The 16,026-nt window shown below is 43.8% G+C and overlaps 1 protein-coding gene across 1 annotated transcript in view; it reads right to left on the bottom strand.

Moving 5' to 3' along the window:
• PPA1 (inorganic pyrophosphatase 1) overlaps positions 1-6,726 on the bottom strand; it is a 37,003-nt gene extending 30,277 nt beyond the window's left edge. The window contains exons 1-2 of the mRNA XM_060126303.1: positions 6,515-6,726; positions 3,831-3,889 (exon numbers count right to left, since the gene is read on the bottom strand). Of these exons, the coding sequence (XP_059982286.1) occupies positions 3,831-3,889; positions 6,515-6,578 (123 nt within the window). The 5' untranslated portion in view covers positions 6,579-6,726. The remainder of the gene's footprint in view (positions 1-3,830; positions 3,890-6,514) is intronic.
• Between the last annotated feature and the right edge of the window lie 9,300 nt (positions 6,727-16,026).

Consider the following 16,026-nt stretch of genomic DNA (forward strand, 5'->3'; position numbering starts at 1 on the left):
CCGGACGCGCAGGCCCAGCGCCCACGGCCCACGGGCCCAGGCGCTCCACGGCACGCGGGATCCCCCCGGACCGGGGCACGAACCCGTGTCCCCTGCATCGGCAGGCGGACTCCCAACCACTGCGCCACCAGGGAAGCCCTTTTTACTTTTTTTTTGATTGAAGTATAATTGACTTAAAATATTATACAAGTTTCAGCTGTACCACATGGTGATTCGATATTTTTACACATTACAGAATCATCACTACAGTAAGTCGTTACCATGTCACCATACAAAGTTACTACAACATTGACTATACTCCCCACGCTGTACACTACATCCCCATGACTTATTTTATAACTGGAAGATTTACCTCTTAATCTCCCACACCTATTTCCCTCATCCCCGCCTGGCAACCACCAGTTTGTTCTCTTTACGTATGTCTGTTTCTGTTTTGTTAAGTTTGTTTTACAACTTTATCTTTTGACAAAATTGTTAAACCACAGATATTATGGTTAGAATATCTGTTTTCAAAATTTAGTCACCTTAAAGCTCATCTGAAGGGAAAAAATAGGAGTTTATTCTTAGTTATGACATGCCAATTAAGTCTGTTATCAGTTTTCATCTATGCTGCCAGTTCTAACTTCGGTTTGGAAAACATAAAACAAAACCCCAACCATTCTATATACATATAAAGTTGGAGAAGACCAACAGTATTTAAATGATTAATTTGGTGACTTTTTTTAAGTTCCATTTATAGAACTATTTACAAAAAGAAATAGAAAATTCAAAACAAAGCAAACCCTGTAGGGAAGTGAGTACTGCTGACCCTTGAACAACACAGGTATGAACTGTGTGGGTCCACTTATATGTGGATTTTTTTCAATAGTAAATACTACAGAACTACACAATCTGTCGGTTGAATCTCAGATACAGGAGGCCAACTATAAATTATACGCTAGTCAGGGCCCCTACCCCCGGCATTGTTCAAGGTTCAACTATAATTTTAAAAGCATCCACTTGGGTGGCCTATCTCCTCTAAAAGTTTCAGGTACAGTAAGATAGTATCTTTAAAAATTTAAGAATGATACACAACTGCCAAAGATATCCTATTCAGTTTCTGAAGCACCCACCTATTTGACTAGTAGCTTGACTTTTTTTTAGAGGAGAAAAGTTCCATATTTATATATTCTCCCAACAGTCAGCTGAAAAACATTATAGAAGCCTATATTGTTAGAACTAGTATTTAACATGGAAGTTTAAGATATAGAATAGAAAATACCAAACTTCTAAAATGAGAATGTCAAGTCATGATACTTGAGTACTCTAAGATTTAGATAAAGCTTTTAATCTACCCAGTGTTTCACACTGTTTATGCCGATTATGTTCTGGATTGTTAAATTTTCTGTTATCTCAGAAGTTTTATGTCAGAAGACACTTTGAGCTACAGGTGTTTTTATATTTGATTCCAAAATAGACCCAAAGCAAAGAACAGCCCTACAATATATACACATCCAGTGAGTCCTTGCCTTTGCCTTCTTTTACCCAGTGGATTTGGAAATAACCCAAGTAGGGTATCTGAGTCACAAGGATTTCCAGAACTGGCTGGCTGGATTACCTAATGACACATATACTAAATCAAATGCTGTCCACGTTGAAAGGTCCTGCTGTGGAGTAGAATACAAGCCTTTGGGCATTTTTTCCTTATAGAGCTGAGTTGTGTTAAAGGCACATTCCCTCATTATCACCCCTCAAATGACTGACCATATTAGGGATAAAGTCGATGGCTACCCACACAAAAATGTATTTACATAAACTTAATCACATTGAAAATTTTTTTTTTCAAAAACCATACTCTTCTGTAACCAACAGAATTAATCAGATCTTTTGTTTAGGCTAGAATCCAAAATAGGTTATGTGTACCACACCCTTATTTGTGCTTTGTATAAACTAAACTTCCTTAAAAACAAAACAGAAAGAACTCTTTCCTGCCTCTGAGGCAGGAATCTGAAGTGCTGAAGTTCACTGAGGTCTGGACCACTGGTGAAATCCAGAGTCTTTGCACGAGCTTGTACTTTTGAGCCAGCCCAATGTGGTACAAAAGGCAGATTCTTCATTTGAGTAATCCCAGATTACAGATACAACCAGTCCTGTAAAAAACTTCAAGGAGTTGCAGAGTAACCTGAGTGAAGATGTTTTACATGACACCAAAATGTAGTCTCAGCTTCCTATTTGGGGGTAACTTGCAGCAGCAACAAGATTAGGCACCATAACTGCTATGATTCTTCTGGTCCTTGGCTAGAATATTGTCCAATAACTTAAGGCTATGGTCTGAATGTTTGTGTCCCTCCAAAACTCATATGTTGGAATCCTAACCCTCAAAGGTGATGTATAGTAGGTGGGACTTTTAGGAAATGCTTAAGACATGAGGGTGGAACCCTCATAAATGGGATGAGTGCCTTATAAAAGAGGCTCCAGGGAGATCGCTAGCCCCTTCCGCCACATAAGGAAACAGCTAGAAGTCTGCGACCAGAAGAGGGCCCTTACCCAACCATGCTGGCACCCTGATCTCAGAGTTCCAGCCTCCAGAACTGTAAGCAGTACATTTCTGCTGTTTATAAGCTACCCAGTCTATAGTATTTTGTTACAGCAGCCCAAACAGGCAAGACACTTATGAACGCAAAGAAACCCAGCTACAGGTCAAGAATATGTTTCCTTTCCCTAGTACATCTGTATGCCAAGGTACCATCAGTAAACTTAGGGTCATCATTTTATACCTCTTCATTATTCAAAATGGTCTGAGATGCTACTGAAAGTACTTTGATATACATACTAATTATACAACAGCTAATTTAAACCAACCAAATGATGCCAATTCAAGAGGAAGGAAGGATTCTGCAGTTCTTGTCAACTCCCAGGGAATCAGATGTAACAAATGAAAAGTTTCTGAATAAATACAGCTTTGAGAATCCCACAGGAGAACACATGCCAATTAGAGGTCTCTCCTGTAACTGTGGGACATAACTGCCCTTGAGCTGTTTGCTCCACTGTCTCCAGCTAGAGCCCAGCTCAGGCAGGCTGCTCAGAAGCAACACTCAGGTTAAATTTTCTGCCAGTGTCCAAGTGTCAGTGCAGAACTGTAGCAATCTTCCTGGTAGAAGTATATGAATTTATCTAATTATGATAGTCAAGCACAGAAAAAAAGTAAGGCAGCACACACAAGGATAAAATTTCATCTTTATTATTCTAGACATGCACTGGAATGTGATATTCACATGTATTATGTATTGACATCTAGCTAAGGAAGATCAATAACCTATGAAGCTTTTACGACTCAAAAAGATTTGCACTCAGTGTGGATCCTTCTTGGTTGAATGAAAAAAAAATTTTAAGGTATAAAAAAGAATCAGACATTTGTCCTTGTGTCAGTTCCTAAATACAGCACAAACTTCTCTTATTGGGAGGGAGTCTAAAACAAGCAATGGCTTTTTAAAAAAATAGCTATTTAAATTTGCACAAACAATGCATGCTCTTTGTAAAAAAAAATAGGAAATGTAAAAAGGCAAAAATGAAAATAAAAACAAAAAGAGTTACCAGCAATTCTGGTGATTTTTTTTTTTAACCAAGGCAGCTTTAAAACATTTGTTTCTGTTCCTCTACTCCTTCTCCAAATTATAGTTGCTTCTTCTAACCAAATAATCTAGATTTAAGACTGTCTCCTTATTTAGTCAATGCACCTTTAACTCACAGCACAATGAGGCATTTTAAGCACTTGTTAAGACATAAGAAAATCCGTACGTGGAACTAACTGATCTGAGCAATGAGACTACGGTCAGAGAAGGATGTCTTACCTTATCTGCATAAATTGGAATATCATGAAATGGAGATATATATTGTCCTCTTTCATTTTCTGCAAAATTAATTAGAAAAAGTTATTGCTTTTATTGGTTAATTATATTTCCAGATGCATGAAGTACACATTTTTTAAGACTTTTTTTTAAAGAGAATTTTTAGGCTTACAATAAAATTGAGAAGGTACCAAGATTTCCCACATACCCTCTCTCTTCCCATTATCAACACCACTCACCAGATTTTATTCCCACCCCAGAAAAACTGACTATATACTTCACCTTCCTGACTGCTCCAAGATCAGGTTAGGTTTTCATCCTACATGTTCTTTAGGGGTCTAAAAGGTACTAACCTCTATGGTGAGCGTGGGGACTGCCTTACAAGCCTTTGTATCACAGAGCCTAGCAGTGCCTGGTATACAAAAGGCAATCAAATTGTTTGATTTTTATACCAGTTAACAGTTAACAGAGCTAATGAAATACTTGGGCTCTGGGAGAAGGCAGGGGACCAATTTGCCAAATTATAAACCATGTTGCTTTAAATGGTGTTCCAGGGAGATAGAGCCATCTTAGATTAGGATTTTTCTTAAGGATAATCTAGCTGTAACAGCACTTTCACAGGTAATTTCTGTATTCTAGAGACCTAACTACCATATCCAAAAAGTAATTTTAAAACTTCCTTACTATTCTTTAGAAAACCTTAAGGGTCAGTCCACATTGCATCCCTTCACGATTAAAAATCAAAGTGGAGGGCTTCCCTGGTGGCGCAGTGGTTGAGAGTCCGCCTGCCGATGCAGGGGACACAGGTTCGTGCCCCGGTCCGGGAAGATCCCACATGCCGCGGAGCGGCTGGGCCCGTGAGCCATGGCCGCTGAGCCTGCGCGTCCGGAGTCTGTGCTCCGCAACGGGAGAGGCCACGACAGTGAGAGGCCCGCATACCGCAAAAAAATAAAAAATATAAAAAATCAAAGTGGAGGGAATTCCCTGGCAGTCCAGTGGTTAGGACTCTGTGCTCTCACTGTGAAGGGGCCGGGTTCGATTCCTGGTTGGGGAACTAAGATCCTGCACGCCACATGGCGTGGCCAAAAAAAAAAAAAAGGACAAAAAAACTCAAAGTGGAATAGGCAAAATTGATCTGTGACCATCCCCAATGGCATACTGGTCCCTTCAGTGTCAATAGTGACTTGCGATCCAACCCACCATCAGTTTTAAAGAGACTGGCAAATGTAACATTATAGAGGTAAAAATCTTCTCCTATTAAGGAAGGATATTAAGAAATCTATGATTTGTTAAATTAAAATTATATAGTACTCACTACCAATACATGATCTAAGTAAAAACTGTATTTGTGTTGCAAATATAGCTTGAAAACAATTACCCTAATCATCCCCCCCACCTACAAACTAGAGGGTCACCTCTCTAAATCCCTCCTGCAGAGAAATTCTGGAGCCAACACCAACTCCAGAAAAACAGTTCAGGGAACTATTTGTCAAAAGTTCCTGCACTGCCCTTGTTGCTGAATTCTGAAATTAAATAAAATGGGTGGAAGAGGTCCCACACGTCACTGGATTTTACATGGCAATCTAAACTTTAGTTGTGTAACTTTATAGTTCACTTTCCTTTTCCTCTCACACCAGGCTATTTTTTGCTAGGAGCTTTGTTCTTTCAGTATTACCATTCATCCCCTCCTCCTCTCTCTTTACTGCCCTTCATACACCGGAACTCATAGAATTCAAGGCACCTGCCTATTTCCTTGGGAACAAAATTGTAAAGAAGTTAAAATAGAAACGCCTCCGTTATCTCTAATAATCTTTTTGGGGGCGGGGGGGCGGGGAGGTGGGGAGGTGGTAAGAGGATAAAGATAAACCCGAGGTAGCTTTACCCCACCTACAAGGCTAAAGGTGGTGCACCAAGGAAAGCAGCGCCTGCGGCCTCCTCGGCTCTAAACGCAGACTTAGGGGAGGTACCCCTTAGACGCGATCCGCTGCACAGGGGCCAAAATTTGGCACTTTCTTACTCATGCTTCCCAGATTGACGTCACCTGTTTGGAGGGGAACAGATTTCTGTCTCACAAGGCGTTTTCCCAGCATCAGTGCTACTGGAAAGCACGCGTCAGGGAGGCAGGAGCGCTACTGGGGCCCAGAGGGATGGGTCCAGTCCTCCACTGATCGCTCCAGATCTGGGCCTCAGCTTCCCCGTCTGTCGGACGAGGGCCTGTACTTGACCCCGCTACGTGCCCACAATCTGAGCTACAGTGGAGGAATTAAGGTCTTAGGGAGTCACCACCATCACCTCCTCCCCCTCGCCACGCCGTTCCTCCAAACTGAATAATCCTCTTACGGGGATTAGTTTACCCCCAGACACCTTTTCTAGGGTGACTCAGTGGTTTCCTTTTCCCATCAGACACTGCCCGAGCCGGACACCTGCAAAACTAGCCTGGCCCAGGTTCAGGTCCAATCGAGCATGTGAAAGAGGAACGCCGACCCACGCCGCCCTGGCCGCGAGCGGGACGTGTGAAATGAGAGGGCCAGGCCCGCCCAGGCCCCCGGGACCGTCCCGAGGAGCCCGGCCGGCGCCCGGGACAAGGTGCCGAGCGCGGGCCGCAGCCGCCAGGGCGGGAGGGGAGGCGAGGCCCAGGAATGAATGGGCGGGCGGGCAGGGAGGGGCCGCGGGCCTCCGACACTCACTGAGGAAGACTCGGTACTCGAGGGTGAAGGGCGCGGCGCGCTCCTCGCTGCTGAAGCCGCTCATGATGCCGGAGACCAGCCGCCGCTGCCGCCGCTGCTACAAAGCCTCTAGCCAGCACGCGACGCCGACTGACAAGGAGTAAGCTCTGCGCCTGCGCACTGCCGTGACTGGACCGGCTAGCAGGGCGGGGAGCAGCCTTTAACGCTGCTGGCGCTCTCGAGCCCACGCCGCGCGCAGGCGCACTCCGTAGGGCCCGCGAGTCCCAGCGCCCCAGCCCCGCCCCCTCGGGCCGCGCCTCCGCGGACCTCCCCTCAGCTCCCAGGCTGGGCCACGTGGCTGGCGGCAGGCTCTGGCTGAGTGATCCCTCTGGGCTGGCGGGCTTTGGGGCACTGACGGAGGTTGTTAACACGTTCTCAGATTCGACCGGCTAAGAATTGACCGTCGACCTTTCGCCTCTCACGCACACTGGAAATTCACCTTTGACTCACACACCCTTCTCCGCAGAGTAATTCCTTATCTCAAAAGACGTTTAGGAGTCAGCTGCTTTACCTGGCAATCCCTGCCAAGCAGTCTTAAAGGTGAGCGGTTTTCTGATCCTTTTAAACAAAGTTAAGACATATTACTGACACGTGTAATGGCTACCAGCTGGGTAGCAGCTCCATCACTTTCTAGTGTATGACATGGAGCAAACTGCTGTTAACCTCTGTGACTCAGTTTCTCACCTGGGAAATGGAGATGTTAATAGTAACGATTTCAGGGGTTGCTGGGATGATGAACTGAGATGATACACGTCAAGAGCTGGAGGAAGAGCCTGGCTTGTTGTAAGCGCTCGGGAAGTGGAAATTGTTATTCCCACTCTCCCCAGTGGAGGATTCAGTCTGCTCCCCTGGCTTGCCCAACCCTCCCCACGTCCCCTAGGACTTCAGATGGAAGCAGTGGGATAGTCCAGGCGTGAGCTCAGAGTCCCCTGAGGACATTTCCTCAGGTGCAAGCTCCTTGAAACTTGTTTTTATACCACTGTTTCATGGTGTCAGGCCAGACCCCAAAAGCTGAAGTCAGTTGAGGTTGTGGGCAGATATTTGCATCACTCGCTTCCCCAGTGTATGTGGGTTTTTTTTTTTACTGTATATTTCAGAATCCTCAAATTAGGCAATTATTATTCACCAATTTGATTACAAAATTATTTCGAAGAATGCCTAGTTTCATTTAAAATTTTTGATGGGCTGGTCTTCTTTAAATGATCTTGATTTTCTAGAGCATTAAAGATAATGTGCCTCTATGACATTTTGACTTAAACTCTTTTTTTTTTTTAAATCAATATCTATTATATAAATGAGGTGCTTCCTGTAGTAAATGAAAACGTAGTAAGATAATTTTCTAGTTAGTGTTCCTCCCTTATCTCCAGCCAGACTCCCATTAATCTTCAGAAGGTCATGACTCACTGGCCTTTTGAACACTACACCACACATCTTTACTGTAGTTAGAACACAAGGGCAGGAAAACAAAATAGTAGAGCAGTAGTTTAGTCAGTAATGCAACGCATTACTGAAAGCTAAGGGAATCTCTGCAGAGTGAACACTAAGTAGGCTCATGTTCAGAGAGTTTCTTAAAAGGATGCTCTTCCGACTGAACTGTGCCATCAATTTTCTACCTTTGAGCAGATGGAGCTAGTTTTCTGGGAAAACCCCAGAATCTCATCTGTGATGACTTGTGAACAGACAGAAATGATGCAATAGTGTGCCACACGCACTTTCCCTTTTGCTTCCTGCCAGGTCAGAGCAAGCAAATAAAGTCTTGCTGACCTCTGGACTTGCATGCTAGCTCTTGTATTGAATGTATTCAGAGAGCCAATCAGTACCAACTCCAGTAAAAAGCCAAGCCCTGCCTTAGCTGGGGCAGAAGTCAGTGCTTTGTAACTTTCCCTTGCAGGCAAGGTTGGTGAACCCCACAGGCCCTTTTGACCTTGTTCTCTTTCTCATGTCTCCCTGGGGCCTAGCACAGTACCTGGCCTAGAGTAGGTGTTTAATGACTCTTTGCTGGACCAACAGATAGAGGAATTAATGAAAAAGAGGGCAAAAATACCTTCTTAAGTATAACAGTTTGACAAAGGATGAACCCAACTGTTCTCAAACGTTGTCTTTCTTGCTCTGTGACCAAACCAGTGGCCCTTTTCAGTCCACATCCTTTTTGCTGTGGTTGACCCTGTTAGGCACTTCCAATTTCCTGATGCACTCCCTCTTCCTTGGCTTGTGACTACATGTCCTTCTGACATCCCTCCTACTTCTCTGGCCACTTATTTCTCATTTTCCCCTTTAGCCTTCTCTGCATCCCTTCATCTTTTTTTTTTTCTTCTTTTTTCTGGCCGCACCGCACTAGTATGTGGGATCTTAGTTCCCCGACCAGGGATCAAACCCACGCCCCCTGCAGTGGAAGCTTGGAGTCCTAACCACTGGACCGCCAAGGAAGTCCCATTCATCCCTTCATCTTGATCATCACTGTCTTTCTAACATCTCATGTTCTCTCTCTCTAGAGATACCCTCTCCCTAGGTTACCTTATGTATATATTTGGTGTCAACTACCACCTCTAGGTCCTATAACAGGAAAACTTTCAAATGTGTAACTGTGTTTTATTTAACACTTGTGACTATTGTCTGTGCTAGGTGGTAGGGATGTAGTGCTTTGAAAGACATGGTTTGGGCCCTCACAGAACTTATAGTTTGAAGGGAAGACAATCTTCAGCAAATACGTCCAAAAAGTTTGGATAAGTAGAGGGAGTTCCCTGGTGGCCTAGTGGTTGGGATTCCAGGCTTTCACTGCCACAGCCTGGGTTCAATCCCTGGTCGAGGAACTGAGATCCCACAAGCTGTGGGGTGCTGCCCAAAAAATGGTTTGTATAAGTAGAGTGATAAAGGAAGTACAAGGCATTGCCTTGTGGGAGCAGAGACCCTCTCCAAGGAAGTGACCCTTAATCTGTGACCTGAAAGATGACAAGGAGTTAATAAAGCAAAAGGGACAAGGTAGAAGCCAGAAAGAGACTATGAAGAGATGTGGTCACAGTTAAATGGTGGAGGGCCTTGGAAGGCATGACATGGGGGTTGAACTTTTTCCAAAAGAGAAATGAAAAACCTAGAAGGGGTTTTTAGCAGGAAAGTGACATGTCAGAATTGCTTTTAAAAGTGGCTCTGTTAGCAGCTTGAAGCCTGGATTGAATTTTAGCAAGAACAGAGGCAGGGAGAACAATGAGAAGGCTGCTGCAGTGGCCCAGGTAAAAGATGATGGTGGTGCCCTGGACTTGGGTGGCAAAAGAGGTGAGTGATTACAGAGCTATGTTCAAGGTAGAATCAATGGAATTGATCATTGGTTGGACAGAGTGGAAGATGAGGAAGATGGATTTGAGGATGATTTCTAGGTTTCTGGCTACGACAACTGGTTGAATGGTGTGTCGTTTACTGAGATAGTTTGGTTAGGATGGAGGGTAAGCAAAATGATGGCTTTAGTTTTGAATATTATAGCAAACACTGCTAGTTGCCTGCCCAGTAACCATATTACCTCCTCCTTTCTAAGAGAATCCTAAATTTGTTCAGGAATCTACTCCTCTATACATACCTTTGCTTCAGAGCAGCCAGCCCCTCCACTGTCTTCAAGGAATGCATTTCATTTTATTATTCTTTTTATTGAAATATAGTTGATTTACAATGTTGTATTAGTTTCAGGTGTACAGCAAAGTGATTCAGTTATACATATATATCTGTCTATTCTTTTTCAGCTTCTTTCCCCTTATAGATTATTACAAAATATTCCTCGTGCTATACAGTAAGTCCTTGTTGGTTATCTATTTTATATATAGTAGAGTGTATATGTTAATCCCAAACTCCTAATTTATCCCTCCGCCCTCCCCCTGCAAAGGAATGCATTTTAAATAAGCTAAGACAATCATGGCTGTCAGTATTTGTTTCAGGCATGCAAATGTGATACAATTCTGTCCAATGGGATGAAGGGAAGGCTGCCCAGTGTTTCCAGAAAAGGTTTTATCTTAAAAGGAGAGTACACTCCTGAATGCTTGTTGTTTGAAGCCACAGAAATTTTAGAGGTTGTTACAGTAGCGTAATCTAGCCAAAGCCCGGCTAACACAAATAACTGAAACTGCTGCAGCCCTCTTATGAGGCATTAACCACCAAGAGAGTTTGCCCGAGACAGAACCAAGCTGACATGCAGAGATTAGCAAAGCAAATGATGGAAAGAACTTGAATTCTTAAGATATCTTTGAGCTATTGACTTAACCAAGCCTGGAGTTACTTTTCCTCTGAATCTCTTATTGCATTAGATAACAAATTTCATAGAGTTTAAACCAGTTAAATTGGGTATTTCTGTTACTTGAAGTCAAAATATCTTGGCTAAAATAGACTAATAGCCTGAAAAAGGAATGAAATCCTAACACATGCTACAGCAGAGGGGAAGACAGAGGGCAGTGGGGAGTGATTATTCCTCTAACGGAGAGTGATTTAACACCACCACTGGCTATGTGACAGATAAGCTAATTTGCCCAAATCACCAAGCTTGGGTTTTTCCACGCACATTCATTTGGTTGCTTGCACATGACAACAGCAGCATTTGTTGGTTATGGGATTCAAAGGCCTGCGCATTGCAGTTACTAAGAGAACACAAACAGCTCAAGGTGGGACCTGACAGCCAGTTCAGCACCTTTCACCTCATCAATGACCACAAGGCAGAGGAGTCCAAAGGATGATTTCTTTCAGCCCATGGCTGCCACGAAGGCTCGATGTGGTATTGGATCAGACTAAATGCACATCGTTTACTTAAACTGCTGGTATTCCTTCCATCTCAGATCTGTGGAAGCCACTGAATGTGATGGAAATGTGGTCTTACAGCTAAAACAGCGGTCTGGAGCCTGTGGCTGGCTGGTTTTATTTTGAGGATTAAAGGGGATCTCCATCAAGCCTCTTTCTTTTATTCTGAACCTCAGTTTCCCAAATATAGGAAGGAGAATTCACAGCAGCTTGAGGGAGTGGCAAAAATCTGGGCTTCCTGCTCAGACACACCAGGATTTGAGTCAGCTTCAGCACCATCTAGTTATATGACCTTCGGTAAGTTACTTACCTCTTTGAGACTTGGTTTTTCCATCTATAATATTGGAATAATAAGAAATACCTGTTTATGTAATTACTTCATTCATTCAACAGACATTTATTATTGGGTGTCTCCTACGTACGAGGCAGTGCCCTAGATCTGAGTCCACAAAAGTGAGTGAAATAGACATAGCTCCTGTTCTCATGGAGCTTATGCTCTGTTGTGAGAAATAAATAAAACAGACACAAAGCACTTAGTACTGTGCCACTGTGCCTGGCTTCTAATAAGCACTCGGTAAATGTTTTGAGTTGACCAGAAATGTAATTATTGAAATTCAGTACCATTTTGATGTGCATGACCTCCTTTCTCATGCTCCCTCTCCTATCTCAGGGCCTTTGCACATGATATTCTCTGTCTGGGTTGTTCTTTCCTCAGCTATTCACATGCTCCCTCTCTCACTTCATTCATATCTATATTCAAATCTTGCCTTCTCAGAGAGGCCATTCCTAATCACTTATTAGAACAGCCCTCCACTCCTACCACATTCTACCCACAGGATCCTTTCAAAGGATCTATCTTGCTTTAAACCCATTCTTGATGGGTTTGAAAATCCTCTGTTAGTGATAAATTCCTCTTAGATTCAGGGCAAATTTTTGTACTAAAGTCTCTACAATGTAATCATATCATAGAATTACATTTCAATATAATCATATTTCTAAAGATAGGTTTCAAAACACTTTAAATAACATAAGAATGACCAGGACTTCCCTGGTGGTGCAGTGGTTAAGAATCCGCCTGCCAATGCAGGGGACACGGGTTCGAGCCCTGGTCTGGGAGGATCCCATGTGCCGCCGGGCGGCTGAGCTCTTGCGCCACAACTACTGAAGCCCACGTGACTGGAGCCCATGCTCCGCAACAAGGAGGGGCCACCGCAATGAGGCCCACTCACTGCAATGAAGAGTGGCCCCCACTCGCCACAACTGGAGAAAGCCCATGCACAGCAATGAAGACCCAATGCAGCCAAAAATAAATAAAAAAATAAATTTTTTAAAAAGTAAGAATGACCAATAAGCATATGAAAAGATGCCCAGCATCCCTAGTCATCAGGAAAGTTTTTTATTTTTTTTAAATTTTTATTTATTTTGGCTGCATTGGGTCTTCATTGCTACACGCGGGCTTTCTCTAGTTGCAGCGAGTGGGGGCTACTCTTCGTTGCAGTTGCTCGGGCTTCTCATTGTGGTGGCTTCTCTTGTTGCGGAGCTCAGGCTCTAGGCGTGGGCTTCAGTAGTTGTGGCACGTGGGCTCAGTAGTTGTGGCTCACAGGCTCTAGAGCGCAGGCTCAGTAGTTGTGGCTCACGGACTTAGCTGCTCTGCGGCATGTGGGATCTTCCCAGACCAGGGCTCGAACCCACGTCCCCTGCGTTGGCAGACGGATTCTTAACCACTGCACCACCAGGGAAGTCCCAGGTAAGTTTTTCAAACACTGATTCTATTAAGTGTTGGCAAGAACAGCTAGAATTCTCATACACTGCTGATGGGAATGCAAAATGGCACAGCAACTTTGGAAAACACTTCAGCAGTTTCCTGCATAGTTAAACTATACACTTATAACCCAGCCAACCCACTCCTAGGTATTTACCCAAGAGAACTGAAAACATATATACATATAAAGACATATATGAATGTTCATAGCAGCATTATTCATAATTCATAAATTCATAAAAACTGGTAACAACCTAAATGTCTATCAACTGATGAATGGACAAATAAAATATCATATAGCCATACAAGGGAATACTACTCAGCAATAAAAAGGAACAAACTACTGATTCATGCTGCAACATGGATGAAACTCAAAAGCATTATTCTGAGTGAAAGAAGCCAGACTCAAAAAGCTACACACTTGTTCCAAGTATCTGACCTTCCAAAATCAGATGAGTAGTTATCTGGGGCAGGGAGGAGGGGAGAGGGTTGACTACAAATTGGCACAAGGGAATTTTGGGGGGATGCTGGAAGTATCTTGATTGTAGTGGTGATTACACAACTGTATACAATAGCTAAAACTCATCAAAATGTACAGTTAAGATGGGTGAATTTTATTGTATGCAAATTATGCCTTAATAAAGCTGTTATAAAATTTTAAAACATATATATGCATAGAAAATGATTCCATACTTATCTCTTGTGGTGGGATTTGGGTGCTTTTTATTTTCTTCTCTTTCCTTATCTAAATTTTGTAAAATTTCCACAGTGGAGTATTTGTGTAGAGAGAGAAAAACACCAACAATAAAATGCCAGAAACATAAATAATTGGCTTGTTCAACAAGAAGTCTATTGCTGATTCCACATTGTTTGCTTGCAGTGACCCATTTGGGTCACCTCCTCCTCATCTATCTTTCCTCAGTGGCACTTCTGAGGGCTGAGCTGAGGAAACAGATGCAAAAAGGTACAGAGCTTAATAGCAATGCATTGTCCATCCAGCTCTCAGTTTGGCTGTCACCTGGATTTTTGGATGAATACACAGAAGACTAATGATAGGGGGGCTCTCATCCTAGTTGCCAACTCTGTCCTCCATTCCAACCTGAGTCAACTCATGTGTCCTCCAGGCCCCAAGAGAAAGTCCTCGGCAGAGGGCTGGGCAGATTATGGTTTTCGGGGTCCAGGCCGGGCATCTGCCTCCAGCTCACATTGGTCTGTGGAGTGCTGCATGGTCTTGGTCAAGTCAAGAGGCCGTTCCTCAGTGCAGACCCACGATTAGAATGATCGCTCATGCTGCAAACGGCAGGACAGGACGCGGAGTCCCTTCAAGAGCTTCGCTGGGGTGGGGACGCTCAGGGTCAACAGGCCTCTGGCCCTTTTCCCCTATCACACATCCAGTTCATTTCCAAACGTGCTGCCTATGAAAGGGCAGTCACCTTAGGCGACCCAACCAGCTTGTAGGCAAAGGATGGCACATGGGGTGAAATCCATATTGCTTGCCCTTGTGTGCCTTGGGGTAACTGGGCAAGGCCCCTGACAGGGCCCAGGTGTTTGTTGGGTCACAGGATTCCAGCCAGGATAATAAACCTACACTTATAAAAATACCTTCGTAAAATATGACCTCATGGAGGGAGCATACAATTTTCTAGCTACTCTAGTCAAGAAGTAAAGCCCAACAGAAGCTCAGAGCAGATGGGGTGGGCACAGGGGAATGAGACAAATCATAGCTTTCCTTGAGCCTCGGCTTCATCACCCATAAATGCCGAGTTGGGAAAGATCCTGGGTCCCAACCTGCGGCATCTGTCCTCAGGGCTCACACACACCCTATCTTCAGGAGCTACTTCCAATATCTTGAAACTCCACACATTATTCACAATAGTCAAAATGAGGAAGCAACCCAAATGTCCATCGATGGATGAATGGATGACTGGCATATACATATAATGGAATATTATCCAGCCTTTGAGAGGAAGGAAATTATGCACCTACTACGATACGGATGAACCTTGAAGACGTTACGCTAAGTGAAACAAGCCGATCACAAAAGAACAAATCCTGTATGATTTCACCTGCATGAGGTACCTAGGGTAATCACATTCACTGAGACAAAGTAGAATGGTGGTTACCAGGGGCAGGGAGGAATGGGGAGTTATTGTTTAATGGGTACAGAATTGCAGTTTGGGAAACTGCAGTTTCCAGTTTCTGGAAACGGATTGTGGTGATGGTTACACAGCAATGCAAAGGCACTTAACGCCACTGAACTGTACACTTAAAAATGGTCACATGGTAACTTTTATGTTGTATATATTTTGCCACATACACAAAAAACCAGACATTCCACAGGAACCCACAAGGCCTCTCCCCTCATGAAAGCATCAAGTCATGCCTGATTCAAATCAAATCTGAACCAGCAGGCATAGCCTTTGACAGATTTTTTTAAAAGAAATAACAGTAACAGCAAATATATGAATTATGGCCTAGTGCAGGTTTTTTTTGTTTTGGCAGGCCCAATCTTTCAAAGCATGGCATCTTTGGGGGGAAGTAAAACAAAGGGCCTTGATAGAAGTTTGGCTTGGGTGAGTGCCCTGGTCTCCCCCCAGCTGTAAAGGCTGTGATTTTGTGGTTGGGGAGACCATGCTAAGGGAGAAACACACACCAGAGGACAGACCAGACAGTGTCTCCCAACAGATTCCCCCCTGCCACAGGGACAAGCATTTGGGTTTAAGAGGGCCCTTTCTCTGGTCTATTTTTAGAGCCTGGAGTCAGAGTTCTTTACAGCAAGCAGCCAGGAATCCTCTGGCCTATGTGACACAGAACACTGATACAGCACCAGAAATGGGGCCCACACACGCACTACCTAATGAGGGACAGGATGGCACACCCTTTCCTAAGACCCACATCCATCACTCCCAGACACCTTGACCAGGGCGGGGTCATGATGGAT

The sequence above is a fragment of the Lagenorhynchus albirostris genome, chromosome 16 (genome assembly GCF_949774975.1).
Source record: "Lagenorhynchus albirostris chromosome 16, mLagAlb1.1, whole genome shotgun sequence".
Lineage (NCBI taxonomy): Eukaryota > Metazoa > Chordata > Mammalia > Artiodactyla > Delphinidae > Lagenorhynchus > Lagenorhynchus albirostris.